The sequence below is a fragment of the Trichosurus vulpecula genome, chromosome 8 (assembly GCF_011100635.1).
Source record: "Trichosurus vulpecula isolate mTriVul1 chromosome 8, mTriVul1.pri, whole genome shotgun sequence".
Lineage (NCBI taxonomy): Eukaryota > Metazoa > Chordata > Mammalia > Diprotodontia > Phalangeridae > Trichosurus > Trichosurus vulpecula.
The window spans coordinates 16,104,000-16,128,385 of NC_050580.1; the positions used below are offsets into that span (position 1 = coordinate 16,104,000).

General features: G+C 37.7%; 1 protein-coding gene across 1 annotated transcript in view; it reads right to left on the reverse strand.

The window, feature by feature from the left end:
• Positions 1 to 4,033: 4,033 nt before the first annotated feature.
• PCDH15 (protocadherin related 15) overlaps positions 4,034 to 24,386 on the reverse strand; it is a 1,035,697-nt gene continuing 1,015,344 nt past the window's right edge. Inside the window, exons 32-33 of the mRNA XM_036735025.1 lie at positions 11,008 to 11,116; positions 4,034 to 4,805 (exon numbers count right to left, since the gene is read on the reverse strand). Coding sequence (XP_036590920.1) covers positions 4,254 to 4,805; positions 11,008 to 11,116 — 661 coding nt within the window. The 3' untranslated portion in view covers positions 4,034 to 4,253. The remainder of the gene's footprint in view (positions 4,806 to 11,007; positions 11,117 to 24,386) is intronic.

Below are 24,386 nucleotides of genomic sequence, written 5' to 3' on the forward strand. Positions count from 1 at the left end.
ACATATATTCATTGAGGATAACTAGGCATTTCTTTCTTTTGGGTTTCAGCTTTCTATTAGCCATTTTATTTATTTTTTTTTTTACTTCAAGCTCAAAGATCATTCTCTCTGGCAAAGTAACTAGGCACCAACATGAAATTGACTAGTTTTTGTTTTCTTTTCTCTATAAATTATTAGCATAATTGCATCCACCCTGAGCAGTGCTCCCATTCCTTCTTCTACCTATGCTTTCCCCTATTTTTCCCAGTGTTGCTAAAACATTAATTTTAAGTTCTATATAAATACGAGCTGTTATTATAAGCTTACCCCCATCTATTTCACAATGAATTTCTCCCCTAATAGTATTAGAATTTGTAGTTATAAACCTTGGCCATAAGAGGAAGAAAATAATTGAGATATAGACATATATCCTCATTTGAGTGAGTACTGAGAAGTTATTTTCAAATTAATGTAAATTTATTGTTGAAATTACATTGTATCATTAATAACAGTGCATTTAAAATTTTTCTAATTCTCATTCTCCATACAGTAACATAATAGTTAAGGACAAATAGGTGTTTAAATAAAGGAATTTGAAAAGTGGTGAACATTTGGATATTTTCCCCAACCCTAGACAATGGTCCTATCTTCCATACATAGATGGTAACTTACCATTATTTTCAAGTAGATAAGAATTAAAAAGAGCAATCTGTAAAATGAAGGCCTGCTACCAAAAAGATTCAGATAAATTAACTAGAAAGTGTTGTAGAAGACCAGAGAAACTCATGGACTTAGTGGAAAACAGGAAATTTAAAAATAAAATTCTCCCTCATCAAAAATATTTTGTGAACTGAAGTCGGTGGTGAATGGTGGATGAAAAGCAATGTGTTTAAATCATGGCCCACATTTTACTGCTGGGTTAAACTGAAGGCACCAATGTGTGTCTATCCTGAGAGCAAACATGGTAGAATCACTATGTGCCTTTTTAATAAGGAGAGTAAAATGCACCCGGTAGGACAGACCAAAGAATATAAACAAAGCTCATGAAGTTAAAGGGGAAAAAATCAGGAACGTGGGTAATGAAAGGATTTCTTGCGCTAGTCCATCCTCATGGTTTGTTTCTTCCTTTCCTTTTGACTTAAATATAGACAATCACATCAACAATAATGGGCATAAACAGTGGGAATAAACCATTTCATTTAAGATGTTCTTTCTTGTTTCCCGGTGCTCAGTGTGGTGCCTGATTTATAAGAGGCGGTTAAGAAATGCGTCCAGAACTGAATTGAATTGAATTCAAAGGATAAATAACTTAGTTATGCTAGTCCTGGTGGTCCAAAGAAAAAAATGCTGTGAATCAAATTCAAAACAACTTCCCCCTTTTCTCCAAAATCTCCTCTTTTTCCAACCTGTAGATAATTTTTCAGGCCCTTGTAGAACATGCAACACTGACCTGTTCTTCCTAATATGTTTTGGCATAAAATGTTTCTTTTGCACATACTGTGCCTTTATATCCATCTTGATTTTTTTCCAATCCATCCTCAATTTTTTTAGAAAAGAAAAATATAGTTTTAATGGGGCTTTGCCTAATGAATGTTCTTTGTTCTATCACATGCCCTGATTTTGGTTGAAAAATATGGAATATTTTTAAAAGTATGATTACCATACTATCATGTATTTATATGGAAACACCCAAATGATTTGAATGTCAGGGGAGACATGGAAATTATTTTATTTGCCATCATTGCCTCTTCAATGCTACTTTGGTAGCTCGTTGGATTGCTGAATTCTTAAGTAGAGTGAATGTAAGCTCCTTGATGGCAGGCATGGTTTGCATTTTGCCTTTGTATCCCTGATGCTCATGACATTGGAGATGCTTAAATATACTTGCTGGATTGAATTGAATATTATCAATAAGGAAATTCCTTTCACCACTGCAGATCAGAGCTCATCCATGCTTGCCCATCATCTTCAATCCTTGACTATATCCTCCAATAAATCCATTCAAGGGGTCCACCCAATATGGTGGGGGCCTTCCTCAAGATTGATTGAAATTGCCTAATATCAATGACTTACACTGGTTGTCAACACTCATTCTCTCTAAGTGACCAGTGCATCTTTTTTTTTCTTTGTCATATAATACTCTGATGACATACTTTACATTGTTGAGTAAAAGTGATAATCAATATTACCTTTGGTGTGCAATTGACTGACTCCAGTTTATTTTCTTACAATATACTAAAACCAGGATCCTACAAAATTGGCAGTCAGCTGATTCTGAGCTTCTCATTTATGCTGTTCCCTTGTCTCATTATCTTATTGGCTACTTCTGAAGACTGGCTGACAGGGATAGTCTATTCAAAAAACCACGGTTTGAGAACTTTAGAACTTAACTAGGATAGCAATTGATAAAGGTTAATTAGCCTGTTCTCCTGGGTTCTACAAGATGCTGGAGTGGAGTTTCCACCCCAAATGTTCACAGGGACTGTTTGTGCCTGACGTGTTATAAAGCATTCTAAGTTCTTATTAGTCTAATCAGCCATAGTTGGACATCTTGTAACTTGACTCCCAACATAGTGATGTCATTTTGGTCCTCTTTGAGAAGAAAGGATAACAACCATAACAATGCACAATGCTTTCATTAGGAGTTGGGTGGGGGAGGGTGTCAACCATTTTTAATATGTAGGACAGTCTGCTATGACTTTTCCACTGAAAACCTTTCTTATTGTTATGTAGATGCGGACCACTTCTTTACTGCAACACTGACTGATTTGAATTGGCTTCTCTCTACAGAGCCTACAGCTTTGTAACTTCCAATAAATTTGTATTCACCTTTTTAAGTTGATGGACTAGCAATGAATGTCATTCAAATTTCCTAAAGATGTTTTTTTTTTAAACAGCTATTGCTATCTGGTAGCACTTTCTCAGTACTGGACAAGGTTGGGAGTGCAGGGATGTAATATTTACCATAGACCTTCACAAAAATAATTATAAAGCAGTCAAATGAAACAACATTCCACAGTTCCCGATTTCTCTTTCATTACAGCAAAAACTTCATTTTTATTACAGAAAACAAAAGTATAGAATAAAGGCAAAGTATGTTTCCATAATGAGACATTGTTTTTTTGGTTCCAATGATGTGCTCAGTTTAATGGGGTAATCTGCTTTGCTATGGGCTGCAACTTTCCAAGTTCTGTACTTCAGTTGTGTAACTGTCCTGAAATGGGCTGGACACAAACAGGTGAAGGGCAGCGAGATGGGGTGCAAGCGGTCACTGAACACAGACATCCAAAGTTACTGTATTTCCGGATCATTTGTGTTTAGGTGATTTTGTTATGTTTGTTCATGATTTATTCAGAGCTGAGTGACTTATTTGTTCACACCATATATTAATTTTGAAATTCTGAACTTAGGATTGTTGTTGCTTATTTTACCCTTCACCTACCAGTAAGCCTGTTGAATAACTGAAGATTTATGTCACATGTGCCATTGATTTCCTATTTTTGTTTTTGTTGTTCCATTCTAAATCGCCTATTAACTTGTTTAGGAGGAGCAGGAAAAAAAAATGGGACACATCTTGGTAAATTGTAGGTGGCGATGCTAACCAGAGTGTGCTATCTAGCATAATGCTTAAGGAGTAAGTGGTGGGGAGACAATGTTGAAAACAACTGAAGAAGGAAAATAGAGGCATTTCTCAATCGACATTCAGAATAGATTACAAGAAGATTCCCTGTTATCATAATCATAAAATCTACAAGCTCAACTTTCATAAAAAATTCAAGGCTTTATAGACATCAGTTGTACAAACTGGTTACCAATATAAATCTTCCAATATAAATTTTCCCTTCTTTGTTGGGTGGTTCCTATGCTAAAAATGCTGTGAGATATTAGATATATAGCATATTTCATGGAAAATCAACAAAATGTAGGTGATCATTTAGTATGTTATTTCTTGTTTATTAAAACAATAAATCAATATCAAACAAAACTGCTAAATTTTAATGATGTCTTTCTTTTCTTTTCTTTCCTCTCTTTCTTTTCTTTTCTTTACTTTTCTTTTTTTAGTGAATTGAGTGCCTTTCAAAAAGAATTACTGGGAAGAACAATTAACTGATACAAATCCGAGTGCAAATCCTTCTTCCTCGTTTAAAGCAGCTTATCCAAAGTTACAACTTCTGTGCACAGTACAAATCCCAATATGTTATTTTCTTGGTGACAATAAAAAGCCTTGTTTATTACAAACTCAAGTAAAAATGAAAATAAAATCTAAAAATTGGTCACAGTTTTGTCATTGGTATGTGGAGGTTGTTCCAAGGACCCATCCAGAGCTCCTCATCATCTGACTGCGTATGGTCGCTTGGGAATTCTAAGACCCCCTTCACGTCTTGACTGTCAATCCTGGACTCCTGTTCTGCTGTGCTTTTGATCCTGCCACCCCCAAGTTTTCCTGTAGAACCGTCTGCCCCCATTGGGCTAGGGGCAAAGGAAACAAGAGGTGGCCTAGTGTTCAGTTTCTCACTGGAAAATGCCCCCTTGGATAATGTGTTCAGTGGGACACTTTCTTCATGTGTCACTGCTAACTTGTCAAGCTTCTTAAAATGCTTCCCCATCTTGACAGGGGAAGGGACTTTCAAATTGTTGGTGAGGCAAGCTCGGCGCGTCCTCACCACTGACCCATTCTGAGCAATGTAGATGTTGCCATTGATATTGTTGTGAACTTGAGGATTGTGGAGGCAGGTCCTCTGGCACTCAGGGGCACTGTCTTCTCCAGTAGAGCTGGTTTCATATTCTCGATCAACAGCCAACTGGATCATTTTTTTCCTGGCCCACTATTGGAAACAAAGAGAAGGGTGAGTCAGCTAGCATCAACATTTGCAAAGGCCAAGCCTTTAGTGATTGGGAAAACCAGAAACCAAGCTGTTTAGGAAAGGATGGAGCATATTTTGAGGGGTGTATGTGTGTATGTGTATGTGTGTGTGTGTGTGTGTGTGTGTGTGTGTGTGGGTGGGTGTGTATGTCTGTGTGTGATTGTTACTTTCACTGTCTCTCTTTTCCCACTAGAATAAAATACAAACTTCTTAGTTTAGCCCTTTACAACTTGGTAACACGATTTTTCCAAAGATGGTTATCCAAATTGTCCCATCTGCTATTCCCAGAACTTTGTTGCCTTTGTCCGGAATGTTTCTCGTCTCCATTTCTCATGTTTGCAATGCATCCCTTTGTCATATCTGCTTCTTAGATTCCCTAACTACGTTCAAGTTTCATCTCAAAGACACCATCCTGTGGAAATCCTTCCCTGACTCTCTAGTTATTAGTACTCACCCTGCTGGTTATCATGTCCATATATGGAAAAATAATGCTAATTCTGCTCATTATCATACATTTAGACCTTGACACTTTCAAGACTGCAGAGGGCTATGGGTTTGGCCCGTGCAGGTGCACCCATGCCTTTGGAGTTGTTGGAAACGAACTGCAATGTTTATAATTTTATGGGGATCTGGGAAGAGGGATTTGGAAGAAAGTGACTGCTAGAAAAACATACACGCTTGCTGACTGGGACATTCATGGAAGAACCTTTTATGGCACCTATTAAGGGTACATGTAGTCTGCCTCTTTCTTGGTAGCTGCTCCAATAAAGGATACCTATATTAAACAAAAATGCCAAGTATCTGGTGAATATTCTCATGATTCTTATGTTTCTACATGTTGTAACCTCTCAAGAGAATATAAGTTCCTTGAGGGCAGAGACTTTTATTTTTGTCTTTTTATTCTCAGAGCCTCACTCATTGATAATAATATTGATAATAATTGATAATAAATACTTGTCACACTGGATTGTCTAGTACTAGTTTGAGGCACTCATACACATCTTATATTTTGTTTCAGACACTTTTATTTGAATGGGCATGAACGTTGGGACAAGATTTGCTGGTGTCAGTAAGGAAGTGTCCAGGCCGAAGGCAGAAACTTCCAGAACTAATGTTTTGGGGCTACATAATTGCAGCTCTGGTGAACTAGGTTATCTGGTTGCATGCTATAGGCCTCAGGGATCAGGTACAGGATTTAGCTGCAACTTCTGGAAGTTATTCAATAAAGTCAGGTGAAAAGGAGGTCAGGGCTCCAATCACTTCCATTCGCACTGAGGATGACCTGGGCTATTTTTTTCCATTTCTTTCAGCCTAAGCCAATTCCCACATTTAAAGTTTTTGAGTCAGCGGCTATAATCAGCAAAAAAAAATGGATAACTTGGTACATTAAAAAATTTGATATCTTATGGTATTTATTTTCTCAAGATTAGAATATTCTCACTCTCCAGCTCTTAGAAACTCTTCCTCAAAATTCACTTAAACTGCGAACTCCTTCCTACATGGGTCTGTTCCTGATTCTCCCAGCTGCTAGCTCTTCCTCAAATGACTTTATTTTACATAATACATACATACACACACACACACACATATATATATACATATATATATATATACACATAATATCTTATTATATGCATATGCGTTGTTTTCCTCTGATGAAACTATAAGATCCTTAAAGCCAAGGACTGCTTGATTTTGTTATTTTTTGCATTCTCAGAGGCTAACAGTAACTGGCATGCAGTTGGTGCTTAATAAATGTAACTGGATTTGGATTCAAGATGACCTGAATTCAAATTTAATCTCAGACACTTACTAACTGTGTAATGTCAGGCAAGCCATGCAAGTCTTTGTTTGCCTCAGTTTCCTTAACTGCTGTAGTAGTAATTTAGATTTGAAGATCTTTCCCACCCATTAATAGGCCACATGACCTGCTTACATCACAGGAAGCCTAAGTCACATGTGGTAGGAGGAGCTTCCTGACAGGAAAAGGAAGTTATATCACAGGAAATGGAGGGAGAGAGAACAGTTATGGCTGCTAATGTCTGCTAATGGCCACCGTTGTGAGAGAGCTGAACAGGCTGATATAGCTGTACTGTGAGTTTGTTTTGGGGAAGACCTCAGCAAGGGGTCAGAGAAGTTTTGGGATGGCAGGCTCCAGGCTGTGATATCATGTTTTGGGTTCCTTGCTGTTATGATGAAGTGGGCTGACTGGCTGTGGGAGCTGAACTTTTGGTTATGGGATATGGTTCTCTGGTGTCTGAATACATGATTTACTTCTACCTTCTATGTGGAGAGTCTCATTTACTTTGCAATACAGAACTACATAGGCATTTTGACAATTATCAACTACATTGTTATTATTGCCTTAATGATACATTTGTAAAATGGGTATAATAACAAAACCTACCTTCCAGGGTTATAAGGATCAAATGTGATGCTATTTATAAGGGATCAGCATAGTTCCTGACACACAGTAGGTGTTTAATAAATGCTGCTTGTTGTTGTTGATTGGTTTATTGGAACACTTGTGAGTTTAAAAAAATCCTTACCAATTCCTTTGTTCTCACTCTATAACCTGAAATGATTAAATATCAAAAAAGACAAAAGGAAGTCACCCCTTCCCCTTTCCTAAGGGAAGACCATTTGAAGCAATTGAATTGTAATGGGCCCTGGTACCTGGCTCTTGGGATAGTGGGTAGAGAGCTGGCCTCAAAGTCAAGAAAGGGCACATTTGAGTACAGCCTCTAACAAATAGTGGCCTTGTGACCCTGGGCACCTCATTTACCATCTGAGCACTCTGGGCCACTCTTGAAGTCCAGAACTTACATAGAAGGTGCTGACCTGTGTTGGTACAGAGAATTTACCTGGAGTTTCCCTATGCCAATGAAATTACACATTCAGTCCCATCTGTATGAGGCCACACTTGGAAAGGGCAAGGGGAAAGGGTCCAGTGCCATGGAACCCATCAAAAAAAGGAAAACAACTTAATAGCATTTTCAGAAATGAAGAATCCTCCAGCTTACCCTGAAGTTGACCACATATAAAATCCAAAGTATTGGTGTTTAGAGTCTATTTGTGTGGCTTCAGTGGTCAAAAATTATTCCTGGTGCAACTTAGTAATGGATTTAGGCCTGATATCAGTGAGTGGCAATCTCCCCTGACTCTGTACCCAAAGCAGAAAAATATCCTCTGAACTTAATTTATCCACTTTAAAAAAATGATTCACAATATTTGCCACTGCCAGATAATTTCTGAAAATGCTTTTGACATTCTTTTAGACAATTCAATTTTTTTTTGGACCTGGAAACACATAGTCCTCTCCTACATACCATTGAGTAAATAAATACTCATTTGAAACAAAAAAAATTGTGAAAATAACAGAAAACCATATTATATTCTCTACTCCTAGTATCATGCACTAGAATGGACTCGAGATTGTGGCTACCAATAGAGTTCGGCTATGAAGTTCAATACGTTGGGCATCAGTGATAATGCATAATGATATATTGCTTTTAAGTAGGATTCCCAGTGGAAAATTATGACCTACTGGTCACTTGTGAGATGCATTTTGGTTTCCTAATTAACTGTGACTCCCCATCACACACTGACAAATTTGGTTTTTGGAGTCCTTCTGTTCTTAAAAGCGATCAGTATCACTGTCACTGTTTGTCCTTCAAGAGTCATTTCAAATAGCACACAGGGCACACAACACACAAAGTCACACATCACTGCAAACTCCACCTACTGCTCTGGTTTACAATGCTGTGTTGTAACCTTCGGCTTCTTTGCCTTTTGCTGGGGGGGCTTCTGCCTCCTCTGTTCCCTCAGCTGGGGGTGCCTCTGTTCCCTCTTCTCCCTCTGCTCCAGCTGCTTGTACCCTCCGTATCCTAGGTTTCCCTGGGGGATTGGGCCTGACATAGCCTTCAGTGCCCATCTGGCTTTCGCTGCTGCTCTTGCTGCCAATGGATTCAGACTCTTCCGCGCTAGCTTTGCTCCCTTCTGTCGATCTCCTGCTGCCTTCCTCAGGAGCTTTCTCCTGAGCCTCTGCATCTGGAACATCTTCAGGAGCGGCCAGCTCAGCTTCTTCTCCTTCGGTTCGTGCTTCTTCTTCTTCCACCTTCGGCTCTTCTTCAGACTCTTCTTCCGATGATTCCTTTCTGCGTTTCTTGGGCACCTTGAGCAGTTCCTCGGGAGGAACAATCCTTCGGCCCACCACGATATTCTTCCTTGCTTTCTCTCCTTCGGATTCTGTGGATTCGGACTCTTCTGACTCAGGGGTGGAGCTCTCCTCCATTTCCGAGGGGGTCTCCGACTCAGACTCTTCTTCCGAAGTTGTGCTTTCATAGGTGCTCCACTCCGATTCATCACTGTAGTCACTGTACTCACTGGACTCCTCACTGGACTCCTCAGATTCCACGGTGCTCTCAGTGGCTTCTTCCTCCAGTGTCAGCGTCAGGTAATCTCTATCTTCTACCCCCAGAGCCCTCCGCCGTTCTTCATCTTCCGCCAGCTCACGGACTTTCTTAAATATCATGGGGAATATCTTAGCTTTCTTCCATGTGACATGGGCAGTCTCAGCTGCTGTTGGTCCCTCAATGATTACAGGGACCTCCAGCTCGGCCTCCGTAGAAGGCTCTCTAATTTCTGGTATTTCAGGTTTCTTTGGCCTTTCCTGAAAATTATGAAAATGAGTGATTGTGTTGACAGTTAAGATGAGAACTTGTCCCACACAAGTTGAGGAGGAAAGATCCAAGGAGTGAAATGTTCACACAAGAGATAGGCTTGTTTCTCCAGAAGGAGCCCAGCACTGAGTTTAAAGGGGACTCTAATGTGTGTGATGGACTACTTTGGCAGTCTGATGAAGCCTATGGATACCTTTTCAGAATAATGTTTTTAAATAATTGAAAGAAATTCTAAATTATAATTAGAAATTAATAAAAAAATATGTATTTTCCCCCATTCAACTTCACAGACCCACTGAATTCTAGTCTTTGTATCTATATTTAGAAACCCTGGTTTAGAGAGAGGTCAGGGAAGTAGGTGCTCTTGGCTTGTATCATAGTTCCCTGCATTAACCTCCCTGGTTCTCAGTATCCTCGTTTGTAAACATGAGAAAGTTGCATTAGATGACCTTTGGGGTCTTTTACCAGCTCTAGAGCTATGATCTTATAAACTTTGAAAGAGGTAATACAGTCATAATTGCTTATCAGAATATTTGTTCTTCAATTTGGATCTGACTGAAGTTATAGCAATATTCCATTATCAACCTAAACTGCAATAGCCACATCTGGATAAGTTTAGGCTGTTGGTATAACAAAATAACTGGATCTGTCTGCATTAGATATGACTAGATTTATTCATCAAAGTGAGGTAAAATCTGTGAGATTCTAATCATCTCTATGTATCACAGTATCAGCTAAAATCAAACTAAATGATATTAGAGGATAGTTATTTATAGATTGCAAAACAAACCCCACAAGGACAACCATTGTCTTGGTTTTGTCTTTATTCCTCTTGGTGCCTAGCATGGTGCCTGGCTCTTAGTAGGAGGTTAAAAATATTTGTTACGTTAGTCAGTTGATAACCACAAATTAGATACATGTGCCAGGCACTGTGTTAACTGCTAGGGAGACAAAGAAAGGAAAAAGACAGTTTTTGCCCTCAAAGAATTAATAGTTTACTTTATGAACAACCATTTAGATTTTGCATAATAGGGCCAACTCCTCTAGTTTCTTTAAGGATACAAAGTTAAGATGTTTCTTTAACAAAAAGGTAGGAGGACATAGTAGATACATAATAGATAGAAACCAAGCCAGGAAAGCCTAGGTCCAAATGCTGTCTATGATACATTCTGGCTGTATGACACTGGCCAAGTCATTTGACTTCTCAGTGGGCAACTCTCTAAGATGTTAAGTTGAGGAGAAGCTGCTGATCTGCTTTGCTAGATGAACTTTGTTATCTGGGAATTCCCTTATACTAATGATATCTCAAGTCCAGTCCCTATCCTGATTTCATTAACATAGGATCTTGGGAAGAAGGAAACCTAATTGAGAATAGTATCTGAACGTGGGAACACAAGAGCTCCTGATGTCAAAGAGGAGGAAAAGTCATGCTGTTGTGCTGCTAGATTCAGTCCCCCCAAGGGCAAAGGCAGTAAGCCTACCTCCTCCTCTGGGTAATAGTCTTCTTCAGCTTCTCCGGCCACTTCTCCATACTCCTCACCAGCAGGTGGCAGCAGCCGGCGCCGACTTCCATACTGGGGCATTTCATACCTGTAATACAAATCTACAACTTTAAGCATCTTTTGCATCTTTTTGATCCAGCATCACTGATCTCTGCATTCCTTCTGCTTTCCAAACTGTCAAAGACAAGTGCATGCTGGTGTGAGAATGTTCAGGGATAATTACATAGACAGCCATTTTCAAAACTTAATTTTTGGGGAAACTAGAAGGAGAAGAGAGCTTCCAGTGAGCCAAAGTGCTGTCTATAGATGAGGCTCTTATTAAGGCACAATGGACTCGCACTTACCATTCCACAATTTCCATTCGCGATGATGTTTGTACTTGAGGGACAGAATGGTTGTGTTTTGAAAAGTGACTTACCAGAGAATAGTGAAGCAGGGAAGATAGGCACAGCTGGTTTTTAAAATACTTTCCATTTGGTCTAGAACAAATTTCCTGCTTTCTGTAATTTGTATTTATTAATTTTGTGTGTATGTTGTATAATTTATGTGTTTGCTTTTCCCATAAGAACATAAGCTCTTTAATAACTAGAGTTTTTCACTTTTTGTTCTTTTATCTCAGAGCCTATCACTGTACCTGGCATAGAGTAGGTACTTAAAAATGCTTGTTGAATGTTGACTGACTTTGATGAAGTATTAGATATTTCACACAAAGGACAAGTGGTGAATTCAGGAATCAAACAAATGTGTGTTGATGTCTATTCATTTCTTCTAATCATTTGGTCTTATTTCTACTTACAAATACTAGAGGATAACTGAATAGAACAATTGAAATGACTTTTAGATATAGGAAGTCATCCTCGAAGAAGAATTTGGTGACATGACATTTTTGTGGTAGATACAAATGATTACTATCATTTAACTTTTTTAACTTAAGCGTGGAAAAAAAAGTAGCTTGCAAAAAAAGACTGTATCCAGGTACAGAGTGTAAAAATCTAATTTACGCGCTTGGGCAGAATCAATCCCAGATACCATTCCAAATAATTCTGCTATTCAAAAAAAGAAGGCATTTTTTTTTTTTGTAAAACAAAACAAAGATAATTATCTGATCACATTTCCGGGAAAGGTAACATTTACATGGATATTATTTGTTGATATTTCTTAAAACACTGTTTCCAAAATTCTGCTGATTTTCAAGCACAATTTAAATATGTATACATTACATTCTGTTGAACAAAAATTCTTCATCTAAAGTAAATTAGGACTAATTGAGATTTCTAACAAAAATAAAGAAACTTCTTTGGGAACACAGCACACAATTTCTCACCATGTCCCATTCCTTGTTGTCTGATCACTGATCTAAAGAACAAAAATTCTATTTTTTGGCAAATGTCTATTATTTAAATATATTCTCCATGTAAATAACATCAGTGAGCCCAAGGCAAAATGTTATTCAGATAAAGTTAAAAATCATAGCATCTGTAATCAGTCAGCCACATGAGACTTATCTCTTCTCTTTGCTATTCAGATACTGGTGCAAAAGCATATCTAAGGCAAATTACCTGGTATCAGCCATCCACAACTCAAAGTGAATTTTAGTGTTTCTTGTCCTAATGTTATTTCTGTTAAATGTTCCTAATGTTATGTTCTGTATTTTAAGCCTTATTGCCAATTATGAACTAAATAAATCCTTCTTTCTCTTGTTAAAGGGATTTTAATACTCAATAAGAACATGGATAGGGAAAAAATACATAAATTACGGGTCAGTGACAGATCTCAGGTTTCTCTAAATATTCCGTATAGGGAGCTACCTATTGTGACTATGTAGAAAGTTGGTCTTTGTCCTAATACAATTCTTTCTTTCTAGAAATACTTAAAAACTTGACACTAGTACCTAACCATCTTTGAATGTTGTTTCCCCTTCCCTTTGAACTTTCCTTCCCAGTGAGGAGTATAGGTTGAGAAACATGGTGTTAAAGGTTGAATGAATTAGACAGTGTTTGCAACTTTTAGCTAGGGGGAAGGATAAAGGAGGAATTCAGATATGGGGGATGGTGGTAGGAGTGGGGAGGGGTGTGCACTCTGAGTCCTCCCAGCTAAAGGGAATTCCTCTGTCTCTGAAGACAAGGGATTCACCAGGTAGTATTAATTCAGTCAATGTAGCTATGAATTAGTCAAGTAAACACCTTTCTTTTCCACAAATCAATCCCAGATTTGAGATTCTATAGATGTTTCCTAGTACTAAGAAGTGGGAAATATTTCCTGGTAGAGATAGGGATGATGAAGACAGTTGGATACAGTGTTGTGGCCTAGTTTTAAGAGTTTGAGTATGAAAGAGTGCCAAAGGTAAAGATTTCTACCCTCTCTTCCCCCAGAAATCTCACTCCCAGATCCTCCACTAAAGCCTTTCTCTGATTCTTCATCATGGAATGGAGTTAATTTGGGGTTCTCAAAGCCTTTGCCATTGTATGGGTCTACCAACTGAAAATTTATTCATTCTCCCATTAGACTGTGAGTCTTGAGAACGGGGACTTTTAAAAAAAAATTCACTGTGTTCCTAACTTTTAGCACAATACCTGACATACAGTGAGTGCTTAAAAAAAGGTTTATTTTTATTGTTGGAAAGGTGAAACTATTTATATACTGTCTTCTCCTTCACTATACCCATCTGCTTGGCACTAATTACCTTAGGCTCTTTAAGGGCCTAACGTTTATAGATTGATTGGCTACTATGGACACATTATTCAAATTAATGCCATCATTGCCTCAGGAAAGGGTGTATCAATTATTATATTCTATGGATGAGCTCACCATCTCTGCCCACCACCCGTGTATGTAGGTTTATACCCCCCATTCTTTTTTTTATCTTTATCTTTCTGTCTCTGTCTCTTTCCCTCTCCCTCTCTCTTGTGCCAATGATTTTCATTGATTTCCTTAATCATCACAAGACTGGATTGAGGGAAATTTTTGTTTTGTTTTGTTTGCCATATAAAGTATGAATGATGACATACTAGGCCATAGAAAAGTTAGGTCATGGAATGGGTATCCACACTGGCAAATGTCATAAATTCTTGAATCATTGAATTATTCCCAAGAAGCTATCAGAACTCATTATCTATGCTTTTATTTTCTGTGGAAAGTCAGGCATTGAGAATGAAATCATTTCCCTTAGCAATGTTTGATATAAAGCTATGAAAGCAGGAAATGTTATATTTGGAGACCTGACTGTACCTATGGTAACTGGTCTTTGAGTCATAAGAGCTTTTCTTCCAGCAGTGCTCTGACAGTGCCCTGGTTCTTAAAGCAGGAAGGACAATCCATGTCCTATCTATTTCTCAGAAAGCATACTTTTTAAAACTCCAGGGATCCTAGAAATATGAGTTATTGCTCATTGGGTAATAGAATGATATTTTTTGAATCAATAAACAAACATTAGATTTAGAGTCTAAAGGCCTGGGTTTGCATCCTGGATCCAACACTTCTTGGCTATGTGACTTTATGAAAATCATTCACCCTCCCTGAGCCTCAGTTTCTTCATCTATAGTATGGAAATTATAATAATTGCATTACTTTCTACATGACTTCATTCACACAACTGTTGTGAGGAAAATTAATTTTATAAACAATGGGACAGTTGGAGTCAGGGAGCCTAGGGGTCAAGTTCTGTACCTGATGCTTGCTAGTAAGGCCACTGTGGCAAGCCTCTTAATCTCTAAAAGACTCAGTTTCTTCATCTTTCAAATATTGAAAATACCTGGGGTGCATACCTCCTAGGGCTGTGATGACTTTCAAATGAAAGGACTCTGTAAATGCTAGTTATTAATCCTTTCCACCAAAGGCCTTTAGAAAGCATTATAGTGCAAAGCAAAGAATATAGGCTCATAGCTTTAGAAAGTGGCTCGGAGACCATCTTGTTCAACCACTCCATTTAAAGATAAGAAATTTGGAGCGCAGAGAGTTTCAGACATTTGTTCAAGGTTACACAGGTTTTTAGTGTCAGAGGCAGAATTCAAACCCAGGCCCTGTGACTTTAAAGCCAGTGTTCTCATCTACAGCGCCACCTCTTCTGCCTAGCTAACTGCCTAATGCGATGACTGATTAAAGAACACAATGACCTCCAGCCTCCAAACCCCACAGGATTGAATAGATTGGTCAATGAAATGGGTCATTTTCATTGGTGAAAGAACTTGATTTAGACAGCTTTTGTCATTAAAGACAAAAGAAAGTATCCAAAAATGTGTATTTGGACAAATATGTGCTGGGTCTAGATGGCAAGGTCTGAGGTCCTCCCTGTTAGTTTTAGTGCTTTTGCAGGGAGGGATGGTGACTGCTGGTTTCTTATTCATACTTATTTTGATTGAAGCTCTGAGCCCAGGATCCTGTGGAGTCAGTATGGAATAACCAAGTCTGACTGAAAAGGAAACTGAAGAAAGGAGGTTTCTCATGGGAAACCATCCCACTGACCCGACCCTACCTGATCACTCAGGTCTCCTTGTTTTAGGCAGTCAATATAATGGAGTGAGAAGCCATGCTGGATTGGAATAGTCTGTTTCATTTTTCTCTTTTGTGTCCCTAGTGCCTAGCACAGAGGCTGGCACATAGCATGCACTTAATGCTTGCTCATTGATTGACTGACTGACTTCCATTTGAATTCCAGCTATGTAAATTGCAAACTGCGTGACCTTCGGCAAATCACTTCCACACTCTGGGTCCTCAGATTCTTCATTTGTACAACAGAGGGATTATCTGAGCAAAAAGGCAACAGATATCTCTTTCATTTCCAAATCTCTAATCTGATGATGTTCTCAGGCCTAGCCCTCAGTGACACTGAAGGAGGAAAAGTTTTCTGGGCTCAAAGTTGTCTTTCTCCCTTCTAGCCCATGCTTCCTCTACACTCTGATCCTTTCTGAATCTCTTAGATAGGACTCTGATGTCTCCCAGTGGGATCAAGGTTGAAAAAAAAGAAACAGAATAGCATTTAATTCAAAGGAAGAGAGGTGGTTTGATTTTGGAATTGAGCTGGCAGCAAGTAGTAGCATTTTCCCTGGGGTTCCTTAATTGTGTAAGGCAAGGCAGGACCTCCATGTCACAGAAATCATTTTAAAGGTAAGTTGAAGAAAGACAAGAAACTGGGTACCTCTTGTCTAAGAAGAGAAGACCTTAGCTTTTTTCTGCTAAAGTAAATTAAAACAGAAAAAGGTTTTTAGCAAACATCTGGAGCAGGAAACATCGGTTAAGGCTGCAGAGAAAGAAGAAAAATGATGGTTTAAGTCTTGGGGGTTATGATATTTCTAAGCCTCCATGATTAGTGGGAGAACCCACATAAGTGACAAAGAGAATAGGGGTAGGGTCTAACATTGTAATTTCACTGATGCAGGGATATCCCAGATGAGGAAATTCCATCTACTTATGAGGGGTCAGTACCTTCTTTTCCACTTAAAGTCTCAGGGAATAGTCTAGAGTGCTAAGAGGTTAAGTGGCTTGCCCAGGGTCTCATAGCTTACTAGTTGTACCAGAGGTCTTTCTAGTTCTGCATTCGGCTCTCAATTCACTATGCCATGCTGAATCTATGTGTCATGAAGAACATCTTACAAATGACTGATTCTACCATATCTGTCATCATAAGGCATAAAATTATAGTGGTGGTATTTTGATTCATTTTCTGATCTGATGATGTCAAGCATAGGTCAAACAATTCCATGATTCTAATGGAGTGGGGCCTCTTTCTACCAATGAAGGATGCAACTGTTTCCAACTATCTATAATTTATTAGAGAGTGACTTGAGGTTCAGGCTAGTGACTTGCCCAGGGTCATATGACTAGTAAATATCTAATGCAGGATTTGAATACAGGTCTTCCTGCCTCCAGCTCATGTATTCTATATACTGTACTACCACATTGCCTCAGTTTAATTGGAAAAAAAAATTATAAAGCCTTCTCCTTAGATCGTGATAGAGACTTCCAGGGACAAAGAAAGTTCTAAAGGCACTTGAAGCTAGATAGATTCCAGGTTACTCCATCTTCACTCAGATTTTTCATCAACCTCATCTACTAATTTATGAAAGTACATGGGGAGCTAGATAAGAATGCAAAAGATTACATAGTGATATGGCTAGGGCGAGTTTAGGGGAGAATCTGAGTGACCCATTCAAGGCATGTGTCCCCATTCATTATTTTAATCCCTATTGGAAATAGGAGTGGCTCTAATAAATTGGGAAATCTATCAATGTAGAGAATGTTACTCACAAATTCTTTAGGATCTCTTGCCACAGATGATAGAGTTTATTTCTTCCAGTTATAACAAACTAAAAGTGATATACAATATTGATTTTTAGATAATTATATCTTCCATGAGTTTAAACAGACATTAGTAGAGTTGAATGTGTCAAAAGGGGCTATGGAAAGGAGATGGGATAGCTCTGACTCAAAAGGAAAAGTGTGTGTGTGTGTGTGTGTGTGTGTGCGCGCGCGCGCACGTGTGTGTAAAATCATAGCATGTATATGTTGGAGGCAGAATGGTATGGTGGAACCAAGCAAAGTCAAAGTTCCTGGGTCCAAATCCTGCCCCTGTGTGGCTTTGGGCAAGTCACTTTGCTTCTCTCAAGCTACATTTCCTCATCTGTCAAGTGAATGAGCTGGACTAGTGGACCCCTAAGGTCCCTTCCTGATCCATTCGTGCTTATGTCCTCCTATGAAGCCAGTGGCAGTGTCAAATCTTTCATCATTATCAACTCTATAACCCAGCAGTCTGAATTAAATCAATCTGATTTGCTGGTAGTTTAGAGCTTGGACATTTCTAAGCCTGAACATTTTATGACTGACATTTTGATGTGTGTTGTGCAGCACATTGTGCCTAGCAAATAATTGGCGCTCAATAAACACTTAGTTAACTCACTAAAATTATTTACCTATTGTGTAGTAAAAGGTCATTCACTGGGCCTTCTTTCTGAAATAGTGGTAAAGCCATCATGATTGATGACCACAATTTTTAGGCAATCAATTGGCTTGTTGCATTGGTAACTATGGTGGGGCTCCAGGTGGGGCCAATAAAGGGAAATCTGATTATATCTCCCCTCCCAAGTAGGCCCAAAACCCCTAGCTACTAGGTCCTAAGGGGAGTTGCTAAGACCAGAGCCAATAGTAAGAACTTAAGTTCTGGTTGCTCAGATGACATTTGATGATGGCTAAAGAGTGCGTAAAAAGAGAAGACAGAGCTATTTGCTTAGGGCTCTTACTCTTGGTGGTATGCTGCTGTGGGACTCTGGGCAACTGTAGTTAAGAGCCCTCCAGGTTGTAAACCTGGATATTTGGACTTTTTTAAACTCTGGTAACTATGCACTGAGATTTGAAGCAGACAAGGTCTGTCTGTTGACGTTTGTAATTTGTTTGTATTTGCTCTGAAGCTCAGGGTGCTGGCTTTTTGCCCCTGAGCTGCGTGAATATTTGTATGTTGGATTAAAGTAAGATTGTTAACCCCTTAACATTGCTTTCCTTAGTAAAGCAGATCAAAAGAACCTGGACTTGCAGAGTTCTTGTTGTTGGGTTTGTGTTGGTTTTTCACCCCCACAGCAGCTGCTAGCCAAATTGTTGAAACACCTGTATGTCCTGAAAGATCCTACTTCTTGGTGTGGTGTTTAGTTAGAGCTTGGACGCAAGGGAAAAGATCTAAATTAAATAAAGCCACTGTGTCTAAATTTGTTGTTTTTTCTGAGGAGGAAAAGGATGGGCCTTGGAGACTGAATAATAGATTTGGTAAAGGCTCTAACAATACTCTAATGATGGATCAGTTATTCCAGTGAACTGGGAGTTTTTTGGGATATGAAAATATTTTGTACAAGAGTAAGTACATAAACCCCTCTTCCTTCGACCCCCAAATCAACTTAATTGTGAGGACTAATATGAGTTTATTACTAAAGGATATTTGGTAACCTTCTTTGTTGGGGGGAAGCATAAAATAAGGAAAGAAACTATCTTTGGGGAAGAGCTTAGCCATGTTTTGTGTTTTCCAGAAATAGAGAGGCAAGCCAGATAACCTCGTGTGGTTCTTTAAAATTCTCTCTTTCATTCTATGAACCTCTCTTCTTTAAGTATTTCCCCAAGCCACAAGGTTCTAAAAAAGACAGTATACAGAATTAAAATAAATGGATCCATAGTTTGCATAAAAGAGAGTGAATCAGATTATTTTTACTCTCAGTACTCAAGGATTTTAGAGGCTGAATGACTATCCCTCAGAGATGCTCTAAGAGGATTCCTTGCACTAAATGGGTGTTTAGATTGGATGACCTCTCATCTCATTTCTAAGATTCTTTGATTCTAAGAGAGGAAAAGTTGGTAGCAATAGTCTAAAATGATAAGAAGAAATGTAATCTGCTGCGGTTTCTATTCCATGTTATTCATTGATAAGAAAATGTATTAAATAAGCAAGTTGACATATTAAGAGGAAACCCTATAATTTTGTGTTGCCCAAATAATCTCTAACTGCCTTATGCAGGCAGACCCTTACCTCTGATGCATAATATCACCTTCAAGAAAGAAACAACAAAATAGAAATTAACCATCCTTAACACTGAAGATTAAATAGCACAATAGTTCACTCTCGGCCTTATTAATATGTCAAGGCAAGACAAATTTTGTAAGCTGTGTTACTAGCAAAAAGAGGCATTTCATCTTTTCCCTAGGACTTCAGGGCTCTTTGGTTGACTTTTTAAATAGCAATGATTACAGAGAAATGCACCCAAAATATAGCACACACAAGATAATGTGAGCTTTGGTCCCTTTGATAATCTGTGTCTTCCTTCAGGGCACTGGACATTGATTCTCTCATGGTCAGTTTCAAATAATTGCAAGTAACTACATTGCCTCCATTTTCTTTATGGAATGGCTTTAGGGATTACAGAGGGAAATTTGTGGAATAGATATTTTTTCATACTCGAGAAAAGTGGGAGAGTTTTAAGATCAAAATATATCCCCAGAATATTTCTGGACCATTTTCCCTAATTAAAAAAGCATATAATGATAAAAATGGTACATACATATAAATGCACATGCAGATATATACACATATGTACACATATGTATGCATGTATATGTACACATCCACACACATGCATGCAATGCATATGTATGCATGCATGGATACTATGTGTCTTGTGTGTATACGCACATACCTACATACACATTCATATATATGTATATATATATGCTATACATACCTGTGTATATATAATACATACACGCATAAAAGGGTCTTTGTATTGTGTATATATGTATTATACATACATATACATATACATATGTATATATGCATAGGTGTGTGTATATAATATCACCTCCCACTGCCAGCTTCAGGATTAATCGCCATGTGAGCCATTTAGCAAAAGAGAAAAGCTTAATGCTTAATGTTATGTAAAGCTTAAACAAGCTCCCAGACAGCAGGCCAGGGGAACCTTTTAATTACATTTAAGGAAAAAAACACAAAAAATGGCATGGTGGACTGCTTTCAATCTTTCGTGTCACCATCTGTAAAGCTTCACCATTAATATTCTACACACAGAGTTGATTAAAAGAGTTAAATGATCACAGTTGTCCATGTGATAGGAAAGTAATGAACAGCCGAAATGAAGATTTATTGCAAGAAGATGATGTGTGACTTTCCAAAGCATACTTGAGTTACATTGCATTTGGGTTCATTTATCCCTCTCGGCAATCGTGGTGGAAACAGAAAGTTCAGAGGCTTGAGCAAGACAAGCAAGCCCATTCATCTTAATTGCTTTAGAGTGGTCACGACAGTGTAGATTAAAACTGTTAGCAAGAATGCTCGCTTAATCCTAGCATCAATGCCATTTAGTATTGGAAATAGACCCACAGTGTATATTGCAGACTACTCACACAACTTTGCCAAACTTTGTAAACTCTTTAAAGACTTCAGCAATATATACTGTCTCAGTATACTCCATTTGTTTCTTTTATAGGAGCCCCACAAAAAAATGGTTTTTGAGGGGAATACTTGTGCCTCCATAAAGCAATTAAAAAAACATCATCAAGTATGTCTGGTGAAATAGATAACCAAAGCAGGTCATTTCATCTCTAAGAAAACTGTTACACAGTCATCTATTATAGCCAATCATTTTCATGAACAATTAAATATATAAGGGAAGTATATATATTCAGTACATGTACATGATTTTGTTTTTTTATGTACCATTTTATTGTTTCTCAAGAAATCAAAAACTGTATCCAGCTGGAACAAATGTGAAGTAGACAAGAAGAGGAAGTTTTTGAATGGTCTAGGTATTTTCCACATGCTTTATTCACTTTTAGCTGAAGCTTCCATAAAACCCTGAGTTATATTACAGTCATTTCTGATGCAACCTCTCTTAACTGTTTGCAAATTATTTATTTTGCACCGTATCTGTTAATAATAGTCCACTTTTTGTTTGGGGCATAAATTCATGATCATTAAAGCATGCCCTCTGAATTCTATTAAGAATTACATCAGTATGAAGTAACTATCTAAAAATCTAGAATTGGATACCAAGACACATTCTTTGTTTAATTTATCAAGGGATTCATTCCTCAATTTTACATTGCTCTGATTAGGTATCCAATAGATATGTACTGGTCTAATATATTAAGTGACCTAATAGTGTGGTGAAATGGACAGTATAGAACTTTTTGGTGATGATGTATAGATTTTTAAAATTTAAAAAAAAGTCAACTAAAATGTCCTGGGATAGATTGAACTCTGGGGCCTGGGGATTTTCCAGTCTTCCAGGGAAAAAAGTGTTTTCTTCTTGTTTGTTTATTTGTTCTTTAAAGGCCAACTATAAAAAAGTCAGGAAAAGAAAAAAGAAAAGAAAAAAAACCTTTCAGTGGAAAGGGAAAGAAATGATAAAAGAAATATGTATATTATTTATGAGTATTATTTATGGGCATTCATGAACTCTATGAAAAATAGCAATATGGTGATTTGAGGTAGATCACAAAAACAAAAAAGATCTTTTGTATTTCACATAATTCTTGCTTGGAATTAACATAAAAATGGTTAAAAATGAGTGGCGGGACAAATGATTTCATTGTTAAGAGAACATTGTTTCAGCTTGGGAAGATTCAGATGAGTTTTGCTTAAAAGGCTTATATGATTATGAAAAAAAAACCCTTATATGAGTGTTCCAAAGAGCAAACACTATCATGAATATGAAAATCTAGCAACAAAAAATGTCAAGTGAAGTTTTTCCATAGAAGAGAGAGAAAAAGAAACAAAAAAACCCAAGTAAACAGAAATGTTTAAGAATCCAAATTTTTACCTGAAGGTTTTGGCTGAAACTGCTTTGAGGTAGATAATAAATGGAAGTGTTTATAAGCCTGTTCAGATTGCCATTTTCTGATCTCATTAATTTGGAAATGCAGGAATAGGAAATAGTAAGAGAAATTTGAGGAGAATTAGATGAGTTGATATAGATTGAAATAAACAGAACCAAGAGAACAATTTAGCTGAGGACCACAATAATATAAAGGGACACTATTTTAATAACTTTGGAACTGTGCTCAGTGCAGAGAGTACTTGACTTCTGGCAACTAATGATGACACATCCTTCCCATCTCTAGGAAGATAGGAGATATATGTGAGATGGAGCAGGAGATGTAAATTTGAAGAAGTGGCCAAAGGGTTGATTTGTTTTGTTTATCTATACTTTGTTACATAGTGGCTGTGAGGATGGGAGTGACTCATTGGGCACTGAAAGAGATGGGGAAAAAAAGAAAGAAAAGAAGCTAAAAATAATATGAAAAATGCACAGGAGAAAGGCAAAAGAAGTACAGAAGGGGGAATAGAAAGACACTAGACAATTTTATTATTAACTTTTAAAATGTCAAATGTGCTTCAAAAATAACTACACAAAGAGAAGTTCACAATTTCACATACAATCTTCTTTTTTCTCTTCTTGGTGAATTTGTGTTTGTTGGTGGTTGTTAAGTTCATAATAGGAAAATATTTTTTTATAAAAATGGCATACATAGTGGAAGATGCACATAGTAGGTGCTTCATAAAGAATTGACTGAATGAACAATTAAAAGGATTTTTAGAAGATAATAATGGTTTTTCCTTTATTTTCTGCAAATAGTAGTTATAGTCCATCAGCGAATCTCTTTACCAAATTCCAAATATTTTTTCCTGTCCTCTTAATAAAGTGGCCAGCCTCCATTTAGGGGGTGTTGGCACCAATTTGTACTTGCTCTGAAGAGCTAATTGTTAAATTTTGTTAGTGTGAATGCTTACACCTTGTAAATCAAATGATGGCAATCAAGGATTGATTTATTGTTTTGTTGATTGCCTATATTTAAGAAAATGATGGAGAGAATGTTGAACTTGCCTATTCAAATTAAAAGTGTGCCTTGCATTTTGGACACCTGTTACTAAACAATGCCCAACACACCTTTGCCTCCGTGACTTTTTTGAGGCTACCTATCATGTCTGGAATGTATTTCCTCCTCACCTACTGATCTCAGAATTTTTAACTTCCTTCAGGTCTCAGCTGAGGCTACGCGTTCTCTCCAGAACCCTCTTATTCTGGATATTGTCTCCCTCAAGTGACATGTGTGTAGTTATCTATTTGCATCTTATAAACCAATGGCCCACTGCAATGTAAACAACTTGAGGGCAGGAACACCTTTTTACTTTCTTTTTGGATCCTCAGAATCTAGTACAGTGCCTAGAATATGATTTTTTAAAATGACTTCAAAGAAATGCTTATTGAATTGGAGTGGAGATGTATCTATTAAACAATTAGACATATTTGGAACCCTGACACCTGGTAAATGCCTTCATGGGCAGAATTTGGCTTATGATTACCCAGAGCGACAATATCATGACAAAAAAGGACTCCAAATGTCTAAGAAGAACCAAGTTCATTTGTAAACTTAGGACCTAAAATGGAAGACAGACACTTCCTTCAGATATTTTAAATTTAATGTCAATCTTTGCCAATGTTTGAATGGAAGAACAAAGCATTAGATGAAAATATATTTAAGTCATTTCTCTAAATAGGGCAATGTGATGGTTGTGGGTAAACAAAGAAAAATTAAGAAAATGTCTAATTGTATTGCACATAATTCTTAAAATTGACATAAAAATTGGAACACGATGAGAGAGAGAAGTTCCCAAGAGAATTTATCATTGCTCAGTCCAAAGCATGTGGAAAGAGCACAGCATTTGAGTCAGAAACCCTGAGTTAGAATTCTGGCTCTGTCACTTACCTACTCATATGACCTTGAATAAGTCTCTCAATTTCTCAGGGACTCAGTTTCCTTATTTGTAAATGAAGGGATTGGATCTCAAAAACTACTTCCAGTTCTAAAATTCT